General features: G+C 46.4%; 1 protein-coding gene across 2 annotated transcripts in view; it reads left to right on the forward strand.

The window, feature by feature from the left end:
- Nucleotides 1–1,438: 1,438 nt before the first annotated feature.
- Nucleotides 1,439–26,113, forward strand: part of LOC126548104 (MAM and LDL-receptor class A domain-containing protein 1-like) — a 272,165-nt gene continuing 247,490 nt past the window's right edge. Inside the window, exon 1 of one of the 2 annotated variants that reach the window (XM_055063643.2) lies at nucleotides 1,439–1,567. In XM_055063643.2, the coding sequence (XP_054919618.2) occupies nucleotides 1,492–1,567 (76 nt within the window). In that variant the 5' untranslated portion in view covers nucleotides 1,439–1,491. The remainder of the gene's footprint in view (nucleotides 1,568–26,113) is intronic. The other variant, XM_050196214.2, reaches the window with a different exon arrangement.

Here is a 26,113-nt window from a genome sequence, read left to right on the forward strand (position 1 = left end):
TGCCGAGGAAATTGCGATCGCATTAGCTTGCGCTGGAACGGACGCGAAATTTGTGATCAGTGACAGCAAAACTGCCATACAAAATTTTAGCAAGGGAAGGATCTCGCCCTTAGCGGCCAGAATTCTAGGCCAGAGAAAGTTAGATAGAAAAATTCAAATAATTTGGACTCAGGCGCACGAAGCCGTCCCCGGCAACGAGGCGGCCCACGAGCTGGCTCGACATCTCTACCGCCGAGCCGCTACGGGGCCCCTCGATGACCGAGGGAGCGGAGAGCGCATGCTAAAATATGGGGAGATCACGCAGCATTATAGATTGGCTCGTAGACTGGTATCCCCGCCAGACCCAAAATTAAACAACAGACAAGCAGTCGCGTAGAGACGACTACAAACTTATACGTATCCGCACCCGGTTATGGCGAACCACATGTTCCCCGAGGCCAGGAGCGATAAATGTAATCTTTGTGGGGCGAGAGGGACCCTATACCACATAATATGGGAACATTGTCAATAAAACACAATTGTGTTTCGTCAACTTTGTTGTTGAGCTGCGCACGAGATTTCCCCTTTAAGCCCATAACAGAGTTCAGTTATCTTTTCCGCAAGAGACACTTACCAAAAAGGAGATATTCCTTTGTCCAGTGTCGCCCCGCGTGAGCGTCTTCACGGTATGGATACCCCCTTGTACAAAGACCTTTGGAGTGATCGTGTGTCAGTGGTAAAGTAAAATCTTAGTTTTATACGGGCAATAAAATAGGTTTAGCAGAAGTTACATTTGTTCTAGCCGCCGGGCGGCACCAGCGAACAATCCGAATGCAGAAAGCTATATGTAAAAAGACAAGGCTAGGAGCTACGCATTCACATTTTCTTGTTTACTGTATTTAGCCAGAGGCAATAATTTCAAATCTCCGACAGGAAACCTGCCGATGACGACGTTGATAACTAGAGAGATAACTTGGCGTCTAGGCGCGCAGAGTAATGAATGCTACTGAACAATAACTTGCGAGCGTCAAACGCTGTTGAACAAAGAGAAATCATGAAAGCCCCAATTGTTGCTCTGTTATCTATTTAATATACAACTCCGCAGCTGTGTGGTGGAAACCGCACCTAGATACGTGAGGAATCCGAGCTTATTTGCTACTGAAAATTGGCAATTGTCACAGGTTCTTAGCACAATATTGCTGCTCTGTCCTTTGTACCTGCTCGATATCATTGAAAACAATTTTCGGCAAGTTCGTTATCAGCATCAGAGGACGAGAAGCCAACCTTGCGGGAAAATATCGCACCATTCCATTGTTTCAGCTCTCTATCACCGACATTGTCCTTCAGATATCGCTAATGTGAGGAGAAAGCAGGGATACCGGCGGTTATTTGCTGCAATAGCGCAAATATTACCCACATGCTCCAGCTGATCAGACATACAACTCTAGAGTTGGTCGCAGAGCATTGTGGCTTACTGGTGTCCACCTTGGTGGACCGGGAGAGGCTTTTGTTATGGGGTGGCCGGCAGGCGGTGTTTTGCTGCCGCTGCTGCTGCTGGCTTACGGCCTTGGAGAGCACCCAGTTCAAGGTAAGAACATGTATTCGTCGCCTTTTTGATCCAATGCACTCATATCTTGGGAATGAGAAGAATAATTTATTAAGGCACCTTGCAGTGTTAATCAAACTGTTATGTCGCCAAGCTCAACATTTCTGGTGGCAGGCTGCAAGATAATGTAAGTTCTTTGAGTGGGAGTGCAACGCACACATTCCCAGAGGAAGTCTTAGAACAACACCAAAAACAAACAAAGACCACGCGACAAACACTACGGAGAAATGCATACAGAGGCAACTTTATTCCATGAAGCTGCAGGCACGTGTGTGGCTCAAGGAAGAGTGGGAAATCGTTTACTACATAGACCGCAATGACATACAGAACAGTTATAAACTATGGATAGACAAATTAAGTAATTTTTCAATAAAATACGCAGCATTAGCGTCAGCACCGTCAATGCAAGAAAAAGAGTGGAAGCCAGCAATGAGTAGTTCCATCATGATTTAGAAATTTGTATTTTCAGTAAAGAAGGAATAGTATTCGAAAAGCATTTCAACAATTCAATAATTCCTGTACAAACTATTCTGTTTGCGAGACTGAAAGTTGCGCAAGAGGTAAAGAAAAGAGAAAGAAAAATACAAGTAAGCTTTACAGAAAATAAACGAGTTCGCTGAAATGTCGTGATATATCCTTTAAAAAAAATTACAGCTATAGGAAGCACCTAAATAAATGTACACATTTGAAAAACTTTACCTGGCAAGATATAAGAAATTTCTGTACGGATAATTTCTTAAGTGCTTTCATTTTCCTTCATTTACACAAGTAGCAAACTGATGCTGAAGCCATTTGAAAACATAAAAAGTCGAGGCTTCTGTGTAAAAGCCGAAACGTTCTTTTGACCTTGTTAACCTAGGGTTGCCACCTTTGACAAATGAATGAAAGAAAAGGACATTGAGAGGGAACTGCATGATTATTTTAAAGAGGGGCAAAAATAAAAACAAAATGGACACTAAATAAACAGGCGGCGCGCAGAGTGAGGACTTTGCATGATTGATATTTATAGAAACGTTTTATATGAAATTTGGTTCGACGCGTCGATCGCGTAGTCTCTGGTTGTGTGTAGGCAAGAGAATAAGCGGTTGGTCAGGATGGCCAGTTCCGTCTCACAACACGGTTGTCAAACGCCTAATAAATTAAGAATGAAAGCTCTTGCGACAATTGAGTTGTCTGCAACGTATGAACGCAGGATAGAGCGTTTGCGATCAGTTTGTGCCAATCTAAGAAAAAAAAAAAAGACCGGTAAACCGGCAAATGACAGGCCGGTGCAGAGGTCGAACGGGCAGCCGGCACCGTCAGAGAAGAACCAGCCAAGTGGCGACCCCATTTTAACCACTCCACTTTGGTCTGCATTCTGCTTTTTCTTTCCTTAATATAAATATACGAGAAGTCAAGAAATTTTACTGATTTTCCACTTTTAGGAGGAGAAAGTTAAATACGTATGTTGCGTTTGTGCGATAAAGGGCAGATGCGTATTGCACTGAGAAATCGGTTAACACACGCATCGCAAGAAAGATTTCCCAATCAATAACTCCATACGTGAAGCAATAGGCGAAGAACAATAGCAATAAAGCCACCTGATATTACGGTGCCACAATAATTATGCACCTTCTTTAAGCAGCTTAAACTATTTAAATATCAGCCAGATATCGAAGATAAACTCCGAACGCTTAAATATTGTCCCACGGCGTGTGTATACAGCGTGCACAATATTGTTGAGGTGTCGCTCGAATTGTTTTAAGAATGAAGGCCTGAATGAGGGCCGAATTCACAAAGCTTTTTGTTCGTAACAGCTGTCTGCCACTGGCTGTGAGCTTTCGCTAATGATATGCACAGCGTAACAATTGACTAGCGTCTGATCTTACGAACAGCTCTAGCATAAGAACTTTTGCGTGAACACAGGTTCTGGGTTTGTATTCACACACAAATAAAGTTCTGAAGCTAAAAATTCTCGTAAGAGCCTATGTCAGTCAATCGTGGTTGGACATATCATTTGCGAAGGCTCCGGGCAATGGCAGGCAGCTGTTACGAACAAAAAGATTTGTGAATTTGTACCCTGGTGGCCAACACCCAGAATAGCTATTATGCTGTGGTGGCGTAGCTACTGCTCCCAGTGGAACGGACTTATTATTGACTGAGTGAGAAAGCCTACAGAGACAAACGCAGGATGTGGCGAGTATTCACAAAATGAGCCGTTTCGACACATTATCGTAACAAAACCCAATTTTCTGTGCAACAAGAGCTCGCAATGATACCAATATTACATACATTAGCGGGGTCACGGTGATCAAAATGCAATTTCCACGACCAAGGTAAGCGGAGCATAGCCTATACGCGTACATTTTTTTTTCACTGTCCTTATGACAAGTATAGTTTTATTAAAGGCAATGTTGTTTTTACTCTGTACACAAGCTTTCCGGTGCCGAATTCACGAAGCTTCTCGTTCGTAAGTACCCACTGCCATTGGCAGGCCGCCTTCGCTAAAAGTATGTCCAGCATCAAAATAGGCTGAAATTTTTATCTTGCAAAAATTTCTAGCGTAAGAGAGTTTTGTTATTATGGGGGGGTGGGGGGTGGGCTCGATCATCAAGCGACGGTTTTTAACTTTAAGCTCCTCAGTCCTTAGACAGTCTTTAAATTGAAATTTCAAAATGTCAATTTTCGGCCTTTTGTCGCTGAATGGCAACAAACAACGACGACGATAACAAGATGCCCATGGCCTAAAATTTTGACAATAATAATTCTGAAATGTTGAAGCACTACGTAGCAGAGGTGAGGGAGACGGATAAATCAAAGCCATATTTGTCCCCCTCTCTCACCCGTTTATTTCAAAAGTCCATACACCCTTCAAATCCAATTTCTCATCGAAAGGCCGGAAATATTACCTTAATGGGTACTGTGGCTAAGCAGGAACTGAGTGCATGACATAGCCCAAGATAAATGCAGTGCGTTTAAGCTCTGTCATATGCACTTAGGCAGGAAGCCAAATTGTGCGCTGTATTTCGTGCTCAGTGACGAGAAAGTTGCAAAGTCAATGGTTGAACTTCTAGAAGGGGCAGCGCAAGACGACAAAGACAGAAGGCAGGAAACACGCAGGGCTGTCCAGTGTGTTTCCTGCCTTCAGTATCGGTCGTATTGCTCTGCCTCTTCAAGATGTTCAACTAGTACCAATTTGTCCAAATGTCGATTCTTCGAAAGTCAATGGTGTTCACAACTAGGCGAAATGTTGAGATAACGAGAACTCTTGTACTCAAGGCATTTTTCTTGCGTATGCTGATAGCGAAAGTAGAATGTAACATTGTCTTTGAGCTCGGCGTATCAGTTTGGTGAAAGCTGCTTCGACTAGAGGGCTGCAAAAGGGAAATGTGCGAAATGCCTTTGTATTGTGCCGTCTTACCCATTTTACCGGTTCCAGTCCGACGACCGATGCATTATTGTGTTTCCATGCCCAAGCGCCTTGTTCGATCCTTTATGTGACTTGTTTTGGCATTGTGCGGCGACGTCGAGCAAATACGGGACCCACTGAGGAAATACTTAAAATGGTAAAGGAAATAAAAGAGCGTTGCATTCGAATTGAGGCAAACCAATGCACCATATCGAAAGCGATAGATGAACTTAAACTTGCACATGCTTCAGTAGCCACCGCCGTATCATAGATTAATGACCGCTCACGTGAAGCGGAATAACAAACGACGACTTTCGAAGGATTTCAGCAAGATGTTGACCGCACGTGCGAAAGTGTAATCACCATGCAGAAAGAAATAACCTATTTGCGCACAAGGCTTGATGACACTGAGGGTCGTCCTCAACGCAACAACTTGCTGTTCTTCGGTATTGCAGACATTCCACCAGAAAACTGGGAACAATCTGGAGCAAAAGTTATCGGCCTTGTCTCTGAAAGACTGCACTTGAAACTATCGGCAAATAGCATTGAAGGTGCGCAGAGCGTGGGCAAATAGGCCGAAGGCAAAGCTAGGTCAATTATTGTCAAGTTCGGCACGCATAAAACTAAAGAATTGGTCTTCTCGAAGCATTCTCTAATCGCAGAAAGGGAGTTAACTATACAGCAAGATTTTTCATTCACCACGCGCATGGCGCGCAAAAAGTTGAACAAGATCAGCAAATCACTGAACACGGCAGGTTGTACCACAACAAACTTTTCGCAGGTGGGCAATGCCATGTTTACGATGCAAGTAATGATAGTGTGCATGAACGTCACAGTGGCAATCCCTCTAGACTTTCAGACAGTGCATGTGAGGTTGCGTCATCTTCTCGCGCTTCTGAGAATGTCTCTCGTTCACCTAGGCCGACGCGTTCTGGTCGCCTTTGTAAACCTAGAAAAAAGAAGGATAACGCGAAGGGTGGCGGCCGCTTGCTCTCTGCACCTGTAATCTATACACTAATATCCGTAACCTTTACATGAATAAAGACAGTCTCAACGCTCTAATAACTGATTCAGGAGCGGATATTGTAATGCTAACAGAAACCTGGCTGTCGAGTAAAATAAAAAAAAATACCGAATTATTCCACTGTAACAAAATGTTTGGTGTGTACCAACGTCACCATGGCGATAAAGCGATAAAATGTATGGTGGAGTTCTGATGGCAGTGAATGAGAATTTCACATGCTTTTTGATTCCAGCAATTAGTAGTTTGGAAATAATTTGGTGTTGCTTAACCATTCATTTTAAAAAGAATTATTCTTGGCGCTTGCTATCGTTCACCAAGCTGTGCTAGCGGTTTTTCTGAGGTGCTACACGATCATTTGCTTGAAGCTATTGTGCGGTTTCCCGATGCGCCTATTTTTCTTGCCGGCGATTTCAATTTTGCACGCACTCAGTTGTCAGAACCTTGCCCATTTCCCGACCCATCGTCTGCAGAAGCTACCAGTTTTCTTAACGTTTGTTTAGATTTCCATCTGTCTCAACTCCTTTCTCAGCCGACACGTGTGACACCCACCACAGCATCACCACTCGATTTGGTGCTAACATAGCTCCAGATATCACCTCATCTGTAACACACGCACTCGGATTGAGCGATCATGATGTACTTCATTTTGCAATTTCCCTTCGCACATCTAGTAAACGTAAGATTGTGAAAAGGATAAGGGACTACAACAAAGCCAATTTTGAAGCTATCAACGTCAGCCTTTGCTCCTTCCTCGACGAATTCTTTTTAAATTGTTCAGATAAACCCGTTGAGCACTCTGACAGTTATTCAGAGCAAAAGTTATTGAACTAATTAACCTGTACGTCCCTTTTAAAACCGCATACAGAGATTCTAATGCACACTGGTATTCTAGATACCTAAAAAGGTTATCTAACAAAAAACCAAGGCTATTTCACGCTGCGAAGAAATCACGAAGCGCATAGCGCTGGTCTGCCTATAAAATAGCTGCTACATCGTATGCTGACGCTCTCAACACTATTAAATTCAATTTCTTTCACACTACACTTCCATCTTTGTTAACAACTAATCCATAGCAGTTTTGGAGCGCAGTAATAGCGCCTCGTTGATAAATCCAGTTCCAAACCAGCTCTCTGCTTCATTATTTTACGAAACTTTCACTCACTCTTTCTCGGACTCTAACATTATTCATTATCCGTACACACGCGATTTTAACTATTTTCCTATGGATCCCATTACGCTTAAAATTGCCGGTATAGTGGCTATTATTAATAAATTGAAACGGTCGTCCTCGTGTGATATTGACACAATTAACTTTAAATTTCTTCAGAATACCAAATAATATGGTTCTATTATATTAGGTTACATTTTTACTAAATTGATTCAGGATAACTATCTGCAATTATGAAACATCGTTCCAGCGCACAATTGAACACGGACGAGAAGAGAACACAAACGCCGGTGTTTGTGTTGTCTTCTGTTCTCGTCCGTGTTCAGTTGTGCGCTGGAACGATGTTTCATAATGCTAATCACAACCAACTAGCCCAGCTGTCCATATTTAACTATCTGCAAAAAGACTGGAAAACAGCAAAGGTAATTCCTCTTCATAAGTCTGGCGACAGGCATAATCCCCGTAACTATTGCCTTATTTCTCTTGCGTCCGTTCCTTGTAAAGTAATGGATCATATTATTTACGCCCATCTTGTTACTTTCTTGGACTCAAATAACTTCTTCCACAGCTGCCAACATGGCTTTCGTAAGTTATTTTCATGCGAAACGCAACCACTCATATTCACTAATGATTTACGTGTTGCCCTTGACAGAGGTGTGGCAATTGACTGCATCTTCCTAAACTTTGCAAAAGCATTCGATAAGGTTAATCATCAGCTGCTTCTAATAAAACTACACCGCTTACGTATTGACCCGCTATTGCTCCAGTGGATAGCAGAATTTCTTTCTAACCGCACACAGTTTGTTTCCTCTAAAGATACAAATTCTCCTGAGGTACCCGTGCGTTCAGGCATACCCCAGGGTTCTGTTCTAGGCCCACTACTTTTTAAAATTTATATAAACGATTTACATAAATATATATATTCACCCATTTCTCTTTTTGTTGACGATTGTGTTATATACCGGAAAGTTATAAATGATGCCGACATCGAATCTTTTTAAACATACCTTACTAGTATTACGCATTGGTGTGAGCTCTGGAAAATAGAACTTAACATTTCTAAATGCAATACAATGAGAGTTTCTCGTAATCATGCACCTTTTCCTAACTACTCGCATTCTTTGAACGCAGTCCCGCTTGAATTTGTTAGAACTTATAAATATCTTGGTAACACATTACTAACTCTTTGTCATGGGCTGATCACATTGATTATATAAAATCAAAATCCAATCGTATGCTCGGTTGCGTAAAACGCAATTTTTTCCTTGCACCATCATCCTTAAATAAGCAGCTATATATCACTTACGTCTGTCCTGTGCTGAAATACGCTTCTTTGGCGCGTGTATGAGTGCATAGCGCAATGACCTGTGTGTCACCATATCATTCCATGTACCTTATGTCAACATGCCATTGTATTTCATTAATTTCCTTTTGTTTCTGATTTTGTTTTATGTAAAGTGCTCTTTATCAAATGTGTAAGTGTTCTTTCTATGTCTGTCCCCTCTACAATGCTATAAAGCCTTGAGGATACAAGAAATAAATAAATCTAGCTCTGCTTTTATTTCAAATGGGCACATTAACAGCTCCCATGACAATATTTAGCAAAAGAAGAGAGAAAAGTAAAAAAAAAGAAAAGGCAGAAAAAAAGCTATCTGCATGTGTGAGGAGGAGGAAAGAGAAAAGTAGAAGGCAGGGAGGTTAACCAGAATAACGTCCGGTTGGCTACCTTACACCGGGGGAATGGGAAAGGGGAAAACAAAGATAACAGATAGAGAGAGAAGGAAAGGAAAGAAGGAAATTGCGGCAAGTTCGCTGACGCGTGTGGTTCTACAGAAATTGCAATAATAGCCACAGATGGTCGCACAAACCCGTCGTCCTTAAGAAACACAAAAGCGCCTTCACCGCTTTATGGGCCGACGGGCGATGGGGGCGGTGTTTCAGCAGCACCTGCACAGAAAGCGGCCGATTGTCCAGTTTTTGGAAAGCTTTGGCAAGTTCTTGTCTCTCTAGGGCATGTCTTGTACAGTGGCACAGCAGGTGGTGGATGTTTTCTTCGGTGCCACAGACCTCGCATGCTGCACTGTCAGTCACTCCAATTAATCTAGAGTATGCGTTTGTGAAGGCAACTCCTAACCAAAGGCGACAGAGAAGCGTAGCTTCACGTCGAGGAAGTCCGAGTGGAGGTCGGAGTTGCAGGGAGGGGTTTAGTCGATGCAGTCGTGTAAGTCGTAAGTTTGGCGAGTTCCACTCGGTCACTGTGAGACTGCGTGCCAGGTGTCGAAGCTGCCTTGCAGCGTCTGTCCTCGAAAGCGGAACTGGAACGCTGTGCTCTTCTTGATGTGCTGTGCGAGCAGCATTATCGGCGGAAACATTGCCACTGATTCCACAGTGGCCAGGTACCCATTGAAAAACGACCTCGTGGCCTTTTTGTTGGACATCATGGTAAAGTTTCACGACTTCGTATGTCAATTGGTCATGACATCCGTGTCGGAGAACTGACTGCGTGCACTGTAAAGCCGGTTTTGAATCACAGAACACAGCCCATTTTCTAGGTCTTTCAGAATCAATGAATTCCAGTGCTCGACGCAGGGCCGTTAGTTCTGCCGCCGTTGAGGTCGTGACATGCGATGTCTTGAACCGCAGTGTCATTCCTCGCGTTGGTATAACGACAGCACCAGCAGAACTGCACGACGTAGTCGATCCATGGGTATAGATGTGCACGTGGTCGCTGTACTTTTCATGCAGAAGAAGTAAGCTCAGCTGTTTTAGAGCAGGGGCCGGTAGATCTGTCTTCTTCTGTAGTCCTGGAATCATTATATGTACTTGTGGACGGCTCAAACACCACGGAGGAAACGCTGGCTCGGCCGCAGGTGCGTATCCTGAAGTAAACGACGCACGATGTGCACTGACAATGCCGCTAAATGTCGAGCAGGGCCTTGCAGCAGTGAGGCTCGCCAAGTGGTGGGAAGGGGTCCTAGCATAATGCCTGAGATGCATACGCATTGTCTCAACGGTAATGTGCGTCGTGATTGGGTAATCCTGCGCAAGGGCAATGGTTTCAGCCGTTGATGCACTGCGTGGTAAGCCAAGACATATCTTAAGGGCTTGGGCTTGAATACTCTGTATCGTACGCAGGTTAGCCTTGCAGGTGTTGGATATTGCAGGCAGGCTGTATCGCAGGAATCCAACGAACAACGCCATGTACAGCTGTAGCATAGCGTGTACAGATACTCCCCAACTTTTTCCTGCAAGGAACCTGAACAGGTGACAGATAGCAGCCAGCCACTTTTTCACGTAATTGACATGCAGAGTCCAAGACAGGTCTCTGTCACTTACGACTCCCAAGAACCTGTGACTTCTGCTGTATGGTATAAGTTGTCCGTTAATAGATACGCCGTAACCAGACATTGGCTTCCTCGTGACTGCCACCATTGCGCACTTTCGGCATGAAATTTCAAGTCTTTGTTGACGAAGGTAGCAAGATGTCATTGTGGCAGCCTTGTGGAGCCGAGCGCGAAGCTGAAGTCGTGTCACACTTGATGTCCAAATGCAGATGTCGTCCGCATAGATGGAAAGTCGTACGGTGCTTGGCAGGTTGTCAACTAATCCACAGAGGGTGAGATTGAAAAGAGTCGGGCTAAGCACTCCGCCTTGAGGGACTCCTCGGCTACTGTAATGCTCGGATGTCGGGCCATTTTCTGTGTGCACGTAGAATGGTCTCCTCTGTAAGTAGTTTCACACCCACATATACATCTTACCACCAAGTCCGACGGCTTCTAACGTGCTAAGGATGGCTTCATGGGTGACATTATCATAAGCTCCTTTAACGTCTACAAACAGAGCAGCAGACAGTCGCTTACAGGCCTTTTGGTGTTGCACAAACGTTATCAAGTCAACAACGCTGTCTGTTGACGAACGGCCCCGTCTGAATCCGGCCATAGCATGTGGATAGATTTCATAGTACTCTAAGTACCCTTCCAGACGTGTTAAAATCATTCTTTCCATTGTTTTTCCGACACAGCTGGCAAGTGCGATCGGATGGTATGAGGAAATGTCCAAAGGCGACTTGCCAGCTTTGAGAAGTGGAATGAAACGAGTTGACTTCCACTCTTGCGGAACCGTACCCGTCTGCCAGGAGTCGTTGTACAAGAGCAAGAGTGCCTTCCGAGCTTGGTCTCCTAGGTTACACAGGGCACGGTATGTAATACCGTCAGGTCCTGGCGCTGAAGAACGCCTGCACAAAGCCAGCGCAGCTTCTAGTTCTTCCATAGAAAAAGGGCATTCCATGCGGGGATCGCGTGAGAACAGGGGGTGGTCGAGCGTTCCCGTACCCGTTCCATCGGGATTTGCCTCGCCCGCAATCTTTCTGCAGAAAGATTCAGCGACGTCAATATCTCTACATTGTAGATAAAGTGCCAGAGATTTAAACGGGTGGCGCTGACCAAAGGTTGTGCGAAGGCTACGAACAGTCCTCCATATAAGCGACAAAGGTTTTCGCGGATCCAGGGACTCGCAAAAGGATGTCCATTGTCGCGAAGCCAGCTTGTTCATGAGACGCTGCATTTTCTTTTGTGTTCGTCTCGCCAATCTCAAATCATGATTGGATTTCGTGCGTCTATATCTTCGCTCCGCACGACGGCGAATTGCTCGAAGTTTTGCTAGTTCGATGTCGAAATCGGTGCGGGAAGAACTCCTCGAAAGCAAATGCGTGGTTGTTTGTATGGCATCCTTTATCGCGCCCTGTAGGTTATAAGAGGTGCCGTCACGACAACAGTCTTCCATTATTATTTTGTATTTAGGCCAATCGGTGCACTGGACGGTTCTGGAGAACTTGGAGCTAGTCAAACCTTCAATCTTCATATAGGTTGGGATGTGGTCGCTACCCCGTGTTTCTAAATCGGAAAACCAGTGCACTCTTCTCGAAAGCGACCGTGAAACGAAGGTTGGGTCCAAGCAGCTGCTATACGCTGATCCACGCAGATACGTAAGGCTACCATCATTTGACAAGCAAAGTTTGTGTTCAGAGGCAAAGGACACCAATGTTGTGCCCCTAGAGTTAACTTTGGAGCTTCCCCATAGGTAATGGTGGGCGTTAAAGTCACCAGTGAGCACCCACGGCTGTGGAGTCGACGTCAAAATTCCCCGTAGGCGCTCACAATCTAGACGGCTTGCTGGAGATAAATAGGCTCCAAGAATTGCAAACGTGAGCTTTTTCTTCTTCATTGTTAAGCAAACGTATTGATTTGCTTCGTCAGGAGGCACTGGGTGATGTACATAAGTCAATTCACGGCGTATAAACACAACAACCTTGCTGCACTCTCCGTGGATAAAGGACATAAAGCACTCATACCCGGACAGTCTGATGGGAGCGGACAGGTTGGGCTCGCAAATCACGATAATGGTGAACTGGTGCGTAAAGACAAACTGTCTAAAGTCGGACATGCGTGACTTAGGCCCTCTGGCGTTCCACTGAAAGACAGATGCATTCTTGACTTCCTCTTGAAACAACAGCATCTCTCGGGCCGTGGTTTTACCCTAGATCCGCAAGAACCGGACTCAAGATGTCCAGCACCTGGAGTGCGCTCTGTGCTGACGGGGTTTTCATGCTGCTCAGTAGAATGCGCATGGCGTTCATAAGTGACTTCAGCATCACTATGACTTGGCGATCCTCAGTTGTCGTCCCATCCGCGGTTCGTGAGGTCATTGAGGGCGGCGCAATTTGATGTGACTCCGAGGCAGGTTGTGCTCGTGGAAGTGTAGGCCACTCTTCAGGAGGTGAGAGTGTCGCCCCAGTCTTTGTTTTCGCAGTGTCTGTTTTTGTGGAAGTCGGCGTTGATACGGTAGCGGCTTTGCCGGAAGATGGTGCATATCTTTCAGTAGACGTAACTCTTCGTGCTGCTCTTCGGTGCCGATGTCGTCGTCGCCTGAGAGTAGCGGCAGCCTCTTTGTGTGTTGAATGGTCCCGTACCACACGTTTGAGTACTGCTCGCTCGTTTCTCACCCGCGGGCAATCATTGGATGAGGCCTCATGAGTACCATGGCAGTTAGGGCACTTTAACACAGTTGCGCGGCAGGCATCTGCTGAATGAGATTCGGTGCACCGTGGGCACACGAGGTTATTCCTACAGACACCTTTTACGTGTCCCATCTTGCAGCATTTGTAGCATTGCAGGGGCTTCGGTACGTATGGGCGGACTGGATGGCGGACGTGGCCAACGTTGACGTGTGAGGGAAGGCTGTCTCCGTCAAACCACAGCTTCAGGCAACGGGTGTTGCCAAGTCTTGTGATGTGCGTGATAAGAGTGCCTTCTGTAGTTGGCTTTATTAATATTGGTAAGTCGTCGGTTGGTATAGAAATATCGACATCATAAATGACGCCGATAGTCCCATTGCAGCCAGTAGGTATCATGGATCGCACTTGTACTTTGTCGATCTCCGTTACGTGCCGCAGGCTTTGCAGTGCACTACGGTGTAGAACATCTACTGCAAGGACATTCTTCCGTGCGTTTATTCTCACGTCCTTTATCTCATTTGACGCGATTCCCTCAAGAAACGCAGGAAGGACTTGCCTGTTTAGGAGTCGCAGATTTGACACTGGGTCCACAGGCATGAAGAGCATAGTGTGCGGCCAGCGCTGTGTTGTTGTCTTCACGGTGGAGACACTTGGCGACGATGACCTCCGTAGCAGTCTTCTTTTTGTGGTTCGGCTCATGACAAGCGTGAAATCGTCGTCCGACGAGTCGACGCTGTCCGAGTACAACTCGGTTGCCTCAGTGTCCGTCACTTGACGCATTTCCACGTTTCCTGGACGCGACCCCACATGATGGCTTGGGCCCAGGAAGGTCTTCGAGGGCTTCTTCGTCCATTGCCACAACACGGGAGCGGCAGCTCCCAGATTTTAAAAAGAAACAAAGCGAGACAAAGGTACAAGCGTTCTATGATAGAAACATTTCGTCGTCGTCTGCATGTGTGAGCACTTATAGTACCGTACACAGAGAATAGCTACATTACTACTCCCAAGTAACAATGCGCAAGCGATCAAGAAACAACGCTCAATTGGTGAGATATTTCGTTCCATGGGGGACATGGCCAATGCAAGGCCAATTATCACGCAATGTTCGAATTTCAGGAACCAAGATTTCATTACATGCCATAGCATGTACAGTGCTGTTGTTTCTCAAAAAAAAAAAAAAAAAAAAAAAGAAATGCGCGCACGTAAGTGGCCTCTCCTCTTTCTTTATTATAATTTCACTTACAAATGACTTGCAGTCAATCGGCGGACGCCAGCATTGCAGTCTCGTCTGCATTTGGGTAATAAATATCGCAGAGTAAATGGAAAGATATGTAAGTGTTCAGCTTGTGTTTCAAAAGCGTACAGTGTTGATAATATTGTTTGGTGCAAAATAGGAGGGCGTAATTATGCTCTGCTTAGAGTTCTCGTCGCTCTTACTGCGCACAAGATAATGCGTGACGAATGCGGCAAGTTGGGCAGGTCGATAAAGTTGCATGGTGACAGATAAACAGCGCACGCTGATAAATACTCAGTCTACGTCTTTATTGCGTGCTGCTTACCCGTCACCATGCAGATAATGCATTCAAACAGCGTGCACACAATATAAGTGCGCATGCTGACTCATACGGAACTTACGCGAGAGTAATGAATCCTTGCAGGAGAGTGGGTAACCGGGCCAGTTGGTATAGATTCGTGGTTATTTGAAAGCGCAAACACACACAACGAAGAACGAGACAGAACGAGCGCTCTTTGTGTCACATTCTTCTTTATTGTGTATATTTGCGGTTCCAAACAACCAATAATGAATCCTTGTCTGACATGCCATTTATTCCAATAATTGTCTATATGATGGTGCTAATTCCTTTTTATGCTGTCTTCTCTTGCAATATGAGTCCACAGAGAAGAAAGCTGCCTCTGCGTGCTCGTTTGGATAAAAAGAACCGGGTCCGTATTCACAAAAACATTCATATGCTAGAAGTGTTCATAAAAGCAGACGCCGGCCACTCGTGATGCTGGATTAGCGAAGGCAGCCAGAAACAACACTTACGAACGAAAAGCTCCATGAATTGGTTTCCCAGTACACTTTCAATTTCTCTGTGAATGAATTGATAGCATCCGCATTCGATACGTCATAAAGGTACCGTACCGGGGGGGGGGGGATCATTTTCAAATTTGTTTATTTATTTATTTATTTATTATACCTCAAAGGCCCCAGAGATGGGGTATTACATGAGGGATAGGCTTTAACAAAACAGTAATTCGAGAGCAGCCTTGAAGTGATGAGTGTCGGAGTGGTGCGTGATGTCGGCAGACAGACCGTTCCAGTCCCTGGCGGTTTTCACAAAAAATGATCGTAGATGAGAGGTAGTCTGCGCCGGGGGAGGATACACGGCTTTGCTGTGGTTAATGCGGCTAGACTGACGATGAGCTGGTAATATAGCTGAAATGTGGAGTGGTGAATGATAGAATTTGTGAAAAAGACACAGTCTAGAAATAAGACGTCGCGATTCTAGATTAGTAAGACCGGCACGGGATTTTAGTTCAGACACGCTTGCATGATAAGAATATTCAGAGTAGATAAACCGGGCTGCACGGTTTTGAATTGATTCCAGTGTATTAGATAGGTTATGTTGATGAGGATCCCAGACTGAGCATGCATATTCTAACTTAGGGCGGACATATGTAACATAAGCTAACAATTTAACTGATGGGGGAGCAAGTCTTAGATTCCGGCGGAGAAAACCGAGGGTTCGATTCGCGGCATTGGCTAAGTTAATGACATGATGTGACCAATTTAGGGTAGTTGAAAAGGTTATGCCGAGGTGTTTATATTTATATCCTTACTTACCCGCGGCAGTGTTGACTGCAAAACGCCAGATTTCGTGATACTACCTTTTGTCACTTCGACACGATTAAGCTTTGAGAGCGCAGCTCTTAAGCGCCCGTTCCTGTGGCGAGCATCGGCGATCAAGCGTATACCCGAGCGAAAGAGGACAACGAAAGATGACAGCGAACGTGGCGCGCTGGGGGGAGTGGGGGGGGGGATGAAAAAATAATGTTGCAGTTTCGCCCGAAAGGCGAAGCATGAATTGCGATAGCAAATTAGTAGACAGCTATACGAAGTAGTTAAGAAGTTAAGTAGTTAAGTAATGATAGTGGTTTTATCGGCCGTATAAACTTGTAAACATTCGGTTACTAACTAAATTAACAAGCGTGGTGTCATGCATACACAAGTAAAAATCAACACATCTCGCTCTGTGGCCGCGGAAACTCGCTGTCAATACGCTGGAGTGAAGAAGCGCGGCAGCAGCAGCGAGCCAGTTGACCTTCGTGCTGTTTCTCGCTGCAACGCGAATTAAACGTCGAAAGCACAGCGCATACGAAGCTACCGGCACTACGCGTACTTTGTCCACATCGCGGATCGCTTTGAAGATGAGGCCTGCACGGGCACACACTTGTCCACGTCGCAGATGGCTTGCAACATACTGCAGCCGCGCGGCCGCGCCGTCAGCAGCCGCCCCCACCTCTCCCTCGCCTCCCTCTCGTGCCTCTCGTACGCGAAATTGAACCGCGATCGTGGGCTGACCGTAGCAAGCTTTCACTGGCACATTTAGCGTGCGGTGCGCGGTGACGATGTTATCGTGTTTGGACTTTATATGGAACATCGCGGCGACAGCAGAAACGTGCTTGGATTTTCTATATGATTGCTATCGTAATAAAAGCGGTGAGAGAGATGAGGCGCAAGGAGGAAAGCGGAGAGGTTGGTTCAGCGGAATCATCAGGCGGAAAACGGAGGAGGGTATGGCGAAAGCGTGAGAAGAAAAGCGTAGTGCGGCGACGGCGGCTACGAGATGACGCCAGAGTAGCGCGCGTAGTCTGCGAGGTTTGTCGGCGGCGGCTTCTTTCAATCGCGCCCACGCGTCACCCACGCGCTGGCACCACGCACTGGCTCTCGTGATCTCCAGATTAGCGAGGCAGTGGCGCCACACTTCGCTCCGTTTGCAACGTTACCGCACGATACCGATTATCTACGCCAGCCAATATACCGCGAAATGAAAACACGTGTAGAGCCGCGCTCAAATTTCGCATTAGGGAGTATTGTAATCGTCGGCGAATTTTTTGATAACGTTAATTTTCAGAGTCGGCGTAAGCGCTTGTAAGCGCTTTTCGCTCGTAGTTGGGCAATCGTCTGCATGACTGGATTTTCTACGTGATTGTCATTGTGTTTTTTTAATGCTTGTTGGGCAGATACATTATCATAGCCTGAAACAACCTTTGCAAGCATTTCTACAGCTATCCTACCGAAGTTCGCAGAAAGAAAGGTTCAGTTTAGCTGAAGTGTCTTTCAGGCTATGTGTAGCAACGATGTTTGGCACCATCATTCTGCTTGTCTTGCAGATATTGCGAAACAAGATTTGTTTGAATCGTCAAATTTGTCTTCACCAACGAAAATATCAGCGTTTTTGTGGAGGGAGCATTATTCGTCATAAATATGAAGACGAACACTGCCTTTTACGTATACCCGCCGTGGTTGCTTAGTGGTTAAGGTGTTGGACTGCTAAGCACGAGGTCGCGGGATCAAATCCCGGCCAAGGCAGCCGCATTTAAATGGTAGCAAAATTGGGAAAACACCAGATTACTTAGATTTAGGTGAGCGTTAAAGAACCCCAGGTGGTCTAAATTGATCCGGAGTTCCCCGCTACGGCGTGCCTCATCATCAGGTCATGGTTTTGGCATGTAAACCCCTTAATGTAAGTTCTTATAGGCTCCACCGAAAGGGTGATACCTAAAATGTTTTGCGCGCAGATGTATGCATTGTCACAAGAAGCACACACACACACACACACGCACAAACCTTCATTCAGTGGTGTCACTAAGGGGTCGGAGAAATTCGCTTTTCCCGGTCGCTTCCGCTAGATTAATGTTGTCACGCTGCAGTTGCTCCTTATGTTCGTTTGCGCACACGGGCTGAATTGGCTGGAGCTTGGATGAAATTTGGTGGCGCTAGTGGAATGTATAAATATAAGATATAGTGCTACCTACCACGTTAAAGGGAAGCTGAAACACTTTTCGAAAAAAATGAGTTCTCTGCGGCATTCTACAGTTTTGAGTCCCCTGAACACGAATATCTGGTTCAAAAAGGGCGGAAACAAACGCAAGCGGCAGTTTTTTCATGAAAACGCGCACCAGCGCCTCAGGGCATCGCGCGAACGCCGCTGTTGCCCGTGATTGGTCGAGGCCGCTGTGACGTCATTCGCGGCAGTCACCGGTCGGTGCCGCCGTTTCAGAGCGTAGCACGCTGTTCTGTTCTGGCTTCATAGCTGAGTTGTAAGCATTATGGAACGTTCTCGCTGTCTCGGACATCTTGTATTTTCGCCGTACATGTTCCAACCGACAGCCGATACGGAAAACGATGGCGGCAACGGCGATGTTGAGTGTGCCAACAGCAAGAGCGATGTGTGCACCTTCTCACGCGTTGGAAATCTTAGCTGGTACGTATGTTGTTGTTATTTTTCATGTAGCTGCACGTTCCAATGACGGGAGAAAATATGCGCTACAGTGTCACTGGGGAACTTGCTGCTGGAAGAATGCCGAAGCACTAACTTCTCATTAGATTGTAAACACGGGTGCAATTCCGCGATGTCAAGCACCTTGGCGCTACTTGTCTAAAGTCCCATGGTTTTTTGAGTGTTGATACACGATCGCGAACATAAGTGCCGCATTTCAAAGCGCGCACATGCAGTGCTGCGAGGTACAGTCGTGAGCACGCTTAGCGTAAACACGGGAGCGCGTGCCGCCCTGTGCTATCAGCGACGCCTGCCGACGCGAACGTGAAGTTCTGCACATGCGCAGTGCGTTTGCGGCTTGAATATTTTACCACCGCGCGCATCGCGTCATCGGAAAGCGCCTTCGTCGTCTGCTATGTTGCGCGCCGGCTGCCGCACGTTTTATGATAAAGATCACGCCACCACCCAGCATGCTATGAGCAAATATATAAATGGAGACTGTATTTCTGAACGTTCCACAGGTTACGGCATACTGCCATGGCTAGGTATCCCGATGAGCAGAGGCGTGAAACTGTGCATCTTGCATATAAGGGGTGCACCCAACGTCAAATCGGAACATCGGTTAACAGGCCATTGAAGACCGTGAATAGAATAATTCAGGCTTTTAAGCATGAAGGAGGCATCCGCGATACGACGCAGGATGAAGATGAAGAGGATACGACGCAGGATAAAGATGTGTTAATCATCAAAGCGGTAGTCCAGGATCCTTTCCTAGAGTGCTGACTCCATTTAGCTATTTACACGTTTTGTAGTTAGTAATTGTTGCGGCAAGCAGGGCGAAAGCTGGAACCCACGCGAACGCTCTTAAATAAGGACGAAGTGACAAAGAACGAGCGGTGGAAGCTTCAGAAGCAGGCAAGAGATGGTGTAACGTAGTAACATTGTTTTAAAACGTAATTCAATGGGCGCTTATTTGGTATAGAAGACACGCAAAGTCTAAGCTAAAAGTAAATCGAAGGCCGGTACTGCCGCACAGACCTAGCCAGCTCTTGTTTCATTGATCGTAACTGGCAGATCGCGGTAAGCCGGACGATAGCAGCCGAGGCAAAATATAGCAGACGACGACGGCGCGCTGCGATGATGCAATGCGCGTGATGGTAAAATAGCAACGCCGCAAAAATGCTGCGCATGTGCAGAACTTCGCGTTCGCATCGGTAGGCGTCGCTGATAGCACCGTGGGGCACGCGCTCCCGTGTTTACGCTAAGCGTGCTCACGACTGTACAGTCATGGAAGTTGCTTATCATACACATCCAGAGATGGCCAGGGGTATTATATGTGCAATATTCATACCATGGTTCAACGACTTTGCGATTGTGGCTCGATCAAGAATCGGTATGCGTGCTCCATGCTAGTGTTGACATAAAGATATTAGGCAGTTTTAGCACCACCGTGTGGTAAGCACGATAACTGCAACCGTACGTCGAATGTCACTAGGCAAGCCTATACTCCATTTCATACCTCAGGTGCAACGCTGTGGAAGCTACGCACGAAGTCCGGTCACCAAAATTTATTACTGCGCGCGTCTCCGTCTATGCTTCGCAGCGTGCCAGCGGCGTTTGCTCGCGCGAGCATGCACGTGAAGCTGCCGCGACGGGCTGCAATTAAAAAATGCCGAAAAGAAAATTGATTTAAAAGAACGTGTTAGCAGCCGTATAAGTACACGGATTGTTTCTATGGATAAATTCTTTTTTTTTCATTCAGAACTGAGCTTATATATGGAAAATTTTCTAAAAAATTGGGTCAAGAAACACCGAACTTTTTCTAAGTGCGAACGCAGCCACTGCAAGAAGTATCTCAAGCCTCCACAGCGTTGCACTTGATGTATGAAACGGAGTATAGCAACGCTAGCAACAACGCGTTCCCGCATTTGTCGTAAGGCTGTCCGGCTATTGCGGAAATGGTCCGAGCACAGCACAGTTGATTTCGTCGGCACGAACTTATCCCTCCTAACCGCACGGACCCACTGCGCTGCAAGCTTCTTGTCCTTCGGGAACCTGTGAAACACCACATCGTCTCGCCCGCCTGTGTTCGCGCAGCCGAATGCTGCACAGAACGAAGGCATGTTGGGCGCCCTTGGCTGTAGGCACTCACGCAGCACAGAAGGAAAGAACCCCCAGTTTACGAAAATCGCAAAAGAAAACAAACGTGAGCGGCGGCGGCGGCAGATCTCTCATAGCGTCGTTCAGTAAAGCGCAGGACGGAAAGAGGCATGCCAGCACATGCCAGCACGCCGGTCCGGCAGCTCGGTCCCCGCCAGTGACGTCACTCTCGCCGGTTCTCTCCTCTGGCAACCACCTCACCCGGCGCTCCGGGAAGCGATGGGGGCGTGTCCGCGGGGGTGATCTAGAAAGCGATTTCCGCCCGTTATATTAACAAAACGAAGAAAAAAATTTCGGAACCGTAAATTATTAGGTCTGTTCTTCCCAATCCCAGTAATTCATGGAAATTGAAAACCGTTTCAGCTTCCCTTTAACTCCTGCTCCGTTAGCTTTGCACTGCTTTCTAGCATAATTTAGTTACAGCTTTGTCCTTCCAATTGATCTACGTCACACCCTATGGCTCGGCCCTCGATGTAGCGCATGATATGTTCTGGTAATCATTTAATGCAAGGCTGTTCCCCTTCGCGAAGTGTACAAACCATGTCTGACTGATCGCACCACCTCTAGTTGACAGATGCGTTTGCTGTAGCTAATAGTAAGCATAACATTCCTGATTCGTTAGTGACTGGGTCTGAAAAGGCTTCTTCGATGCCTGTGGCAGATAGACGCGCCAGTAAGCAGCTGGATATGTCCCCGTGCGTACATGGCTCGTGGTTTTCGGGTGAGTATGGCGACCCGCTCCACCATTTTCCCTTCCATTATCGTTTAAGCGCTGTTCAAGCATGTTAAAATGTCTAGTGTGCCTAGTCGCTTTCACGGTCGCCTGCTTACATGCGGTTCAGAACCACGATGTTATAACATTTGTAAATCTTTTCGACCTTTATTTTCTCTCCCGCACCTCTCGACGCGGTCAGAGACAGTGGAACGTATAAATAACATAGAGTGCTACCTACCGGGATAATTAAGTCCCGCTCCGTTAGCTTTGCACTGCTCTCTAGCTTAAATTAGTTACAGCTTTGTCCTTCCAACTGCTCTACGTCACACCCGATGGCTCGGCCCTCGATGTAGCGCATGATACGTTCTGGTAATCATTTAATGCACGGCTGTTCCCCTTCGCGAAGTGTACAAACCATAGCACCACCTCTAGTTGACAGACGCGTCTGCTATAGCTAATACGAGGCGTAACATTCCTGATTCGTTAGCGACTAGGTCTGAAAAGGCTTCTTTCCGTCTATCTCGGATAATTCAAGTGAGTTTTTAGGCATGTAGGATCCTCTGGGCTGGTCTTCTGTGCCTTAAGGTGGCCTCACTGCCTATAGGGTTATCTGAGTGAGCAGTATCGGATGCTCGGCTGATGTCGGCATGTCTGCCCAACGCAAAAGACGGGCAGAAGAAAGAACACAACAAAGGCGCTGACTTCAACTAAGCTTTATTTGCGAAACCGCCAGAAGTATATACTTTAGACATGAGCAAAAACGTAATAAAAACATTTGTATTATGTCACATCTCATGAACCACTATGGCATCACAGCCAGATACTTGATTTCGTTTTTGGTGAGGGCAGTAGATGGCATGCTGACGCAAAGTTCACCCACCCGCTGTATCTTGTCAGCTTCTATGATTTCACAGGTATAAGCTGTTCACGGTGTTTGGAAATTATGACGCATTTTTCAAATTCAGGCACACGAGGGCAGTCTCTGCAGTGAATGGCAAGATGGCCTTGCACTGCTGTGCGAACATTGTAAAAATGCTCCTTCAACCGCTCATTTAAACATCTGCCCGTTTCGCCGACGTACTTCTTTCCGCAAGCCATATGAATCATATAAACCACACCTTTTAGGTCCTTGGCCTGATGCAAACAGCGCAGCCCTGATAACTGCCGCTATAGCCCTTCTACAAGCCACTGGGCTGGACGCACGTCTCCCAGCTCGGTTTACTTTAATATCTTTTTTTGCTACCGAAACTAACAAAAGTTCGGGATACCCAGCACATGTCAGGTGGCCGGCCTGCGCAAGGAGGTTGCGCGTTAAAGAGTAGCAGCAAGACTTATTTAAGGCATTTGTGAAGCAAAGATTTACAATGCCCCGTTTAACCAGCTTGGAATGGGCCGACAGATAAGACAAAAGTGCCTTGTTTCCTCGGGGCTCATCCCATCACAGGAAATCTCTAGTAACACTAAGACGCAAATCGAAAAACCTTAACAAGGCATCTACCGGTAGTTCATACGTCAGGACAAATGGCGATCAACACTCGTTGAATTGGCAAAGTACATCTGAAACAACAGGCTCAAAACCTTAACCTTCACAAGCAAAAAGCAACAAAAAGTAATTCACAAACCGGAAATATTTTACAACAATTCTGCTATCAAAGCGGCTAGCAAGAAATCGGTCATGGTAAGCAAGAAAAATGTCACCTAATATTGGTGCTATGCATGAACCAATGCACACACCGATTTTTCGAATGTAAATGTGTTAATTTCATGAGGCAAACGTTGATCTTAAGTAGAATTGAAGTAGCTCAAGAAATCCGCTCGCCGAAACAGCAGAAGCATTCTGGAACGCGACTGAACCATACTGGTCAATTCAGTCAACACACTCTAGCAGCGTATCATGTGGTAAAAAGTAGTACAGGTCTTTGATGTCAATGGAGCAGGCGTTGAGGCCCTTGTTGTTACTTGAAATATATACTATGATGTCATTAGTCTTTCACCTAAAAAGGGTCGTCAACACTTATAAGGTTAAGTTTCTCCTCTAAACACAAAGCAACCAATTTCTGCTAATTCCCATTTTTAGAGATGACTCGTAGCGGCCAGTCAACCTTGTGGGTTTTGACAGCGAAAAAGAAATCCAAGCTAGGCTTCTTGCTTCTGTCAATAGAACTCAGTGCGTTCTTTCGCTTTCGTTCTTACTTTTAAAAGCAATATGTCGTCTCGGTAGTTGAATATAAAATTAATAGCCTCATAGGCCTTGGAGACAAACACGTTATTTGGTAAAACAGTAAAACCTCCTTCCTTGATAGCGGTTAGCAACGAAAAAGAATGCTTTCTAAAGAACGCCACGACGCTGTTGACAGGCAAGTTTTTGCGTTGCGTATTAGATTGCGACAAAACATGTACGCCTTCAGAAACACAACGTTCAGTCTCAGCCTCAGGGGTTTGCTTAACTACTTCTCCAGCAAGAGTGAGCAGTTCCGGTGGTGACATCTGAGGTTCCATAGCCAACTTGGGACCCAAGCTTAACACCCATTGCACTCCTTCCGGAATAGGCGTATCACATGCTGTGTGGACTGGGTTGCTTGGCGTAGGTAACTTCTTGGGAGTGATGGCTCGAAGCTGGATAAGTAGGTGCTCATTCATTTGTTCGGCCCGTGATGACTCGAAGTTCGAGCCACTTTTTGAGAGGCCATAACGTTGTGAACTTGTACATACGCACCTCCACCTCATATCATCATCAGCATTCATCAGCCTTTTTCCTCCTCGCCCTTTTCCCCCAACGTAGAGTAGAAAGCCGGAGCAAGTTATAGCTCAGGCCGACCTCTCTGCCTTTCTGTAAATAAATGTATATATCTCTCTACAAATTGTTAGGAATGGCCTGCCGAGGTGGCAACGTGCAAGTTATTTCAGCCCGCTGCACGTGTTTTGATCCACCCGCGGTGGGGGCGCCCTTCAGAGAACCAGCGAGGACAGCGCTAACCAACCGTGAACGGCGGCGTTAATCCACCATGCGCCTCGTTTGGAGAACAGGAGAAAGGCAGCTCTGGAATTTAGAGACGCCGGCTGGGGTCGGGCGTGACCATCTGGCTACGGGGACGCGGGACAATGGACAACGCGACGGCCGCGCTGCAAAGGTCGTCTGCCTTCGGAGGGGGCACTGAAACTTGTGTGTGCGTGTGTGTGTGTGTAAGCCGTCCCGCGGAGAGGCGGCTGGTTTACGATGACGTCGAACGTTTTGCCTCGCCTAGGGATCTAGGGAACACGAAGTGGATATAGCGAGCTGCTGTCGGCGGCTAGGGTGTGCTCGTCGTCGTGCTCTGTGCTCGTCAATGTACTCGTGAGCTGTGTGCTCGTTTGCCGTATGCTTCGTCTTGCGGGCTCCATTTGGGAGTCACGCTAGACTGTGTAAATGTATCCCATGTTCAAATGTAAATAATCCCTGCTCGCCTAGTCCTGTCGCCCCAAGTTTCTCCGATCGCTCTACAAGCCCAACTCCAAATCCTAACAAAACATAGATAGAAAGCCCCTGGAAATTGCGTGAAGTATCCTAAGAATGCTAAAGCATCAAAAATTATGTCACTTGCTCCATACAATGGACAACAGCATGCATTTGGGTGCGTCCTCCTACAGTGCTTTATCATATTTTTAAACCTTGACTAAAGTTAGCTGGGACACCCTGTATATGAAAGTACAGAACAGACAGCTATTGATATGTCTCTCGCGGCGCAAACTCGCCGATCTAAAGAATACATTGTTGCGGCAAAAAAGGAAAATAAAGACTCGCGAAGGAAGAGTACGAAACGACAGATTGAGCGCTGAACTTCAACTGATTTTATTCTTACAGCAGGACAGGGAGAATGAACAAATGCGCATGCGTACATCAGTGTTGCCTAGAGCGATTCCAGTGACGTTCTTAACAGTTGCATCTCGTTTTGAAACAGAAAAACAGACGTGTCACTAATACAACTTGTGCCTCTCTCTTTAATGTGGTATGCCTCCAAAAGTTCTCTTGCTAACGTATCACCACTCCTGCCAAGTATCTTTATCTCACGCAGCAGTGGCTGGCATCTGCCGTCCAGGCAAACCGTGCAATGCGCAGGTAAATGCGCATTACCTTTATTGATTACAGACGATTCATGCTCCCGGGCCCGGTCACTAACACATCTCCCCGTTTGTCCAACGTAGGATTTCCCACATTTTAGCGGTATTTCGTATATAACGCCCGTCACACATTTGACGTACTGTCTAGTGCGCTTTTTCTGGCATCCTGACTTCTTGTCAACGCGGCTTATGCGCGGACACAGTCCAGCCAACTTGCGTGGTGCCGAGAAAACAACTGGCACACCAAACCTAGTAGCGACTTTCTTCAAGTTGTGGGAAAGCTTGTGGACGTGGACGTATGGCACCACTGCGGGTTTGCCTCGTTTTTGGTCGGGCCTAGGCGCATGCCTTTTCCCCTTCACCTTCTGGAGCAATGTTTTAGACACCGCCCCAACGACCGAGCTCGGGTAGCCGGCTGTGTGTAGCCTCGCCAATTGCTTATCAAAGCTAGTCTG

Source organism: Dermacentor andersoni, chromosome 1 (assembly GCF_023375885.2).
Source record: "Dermacentor andersoni chromosome 1, qqDerAnde1_hic_scaffold, whole genome shotgun sequence".
NCBI lineage: Eukaryota > Metazoa > Arthropoda > Arachnida > Ixodida > Ixodidae > Dermacentor > Dermacentor andersoni.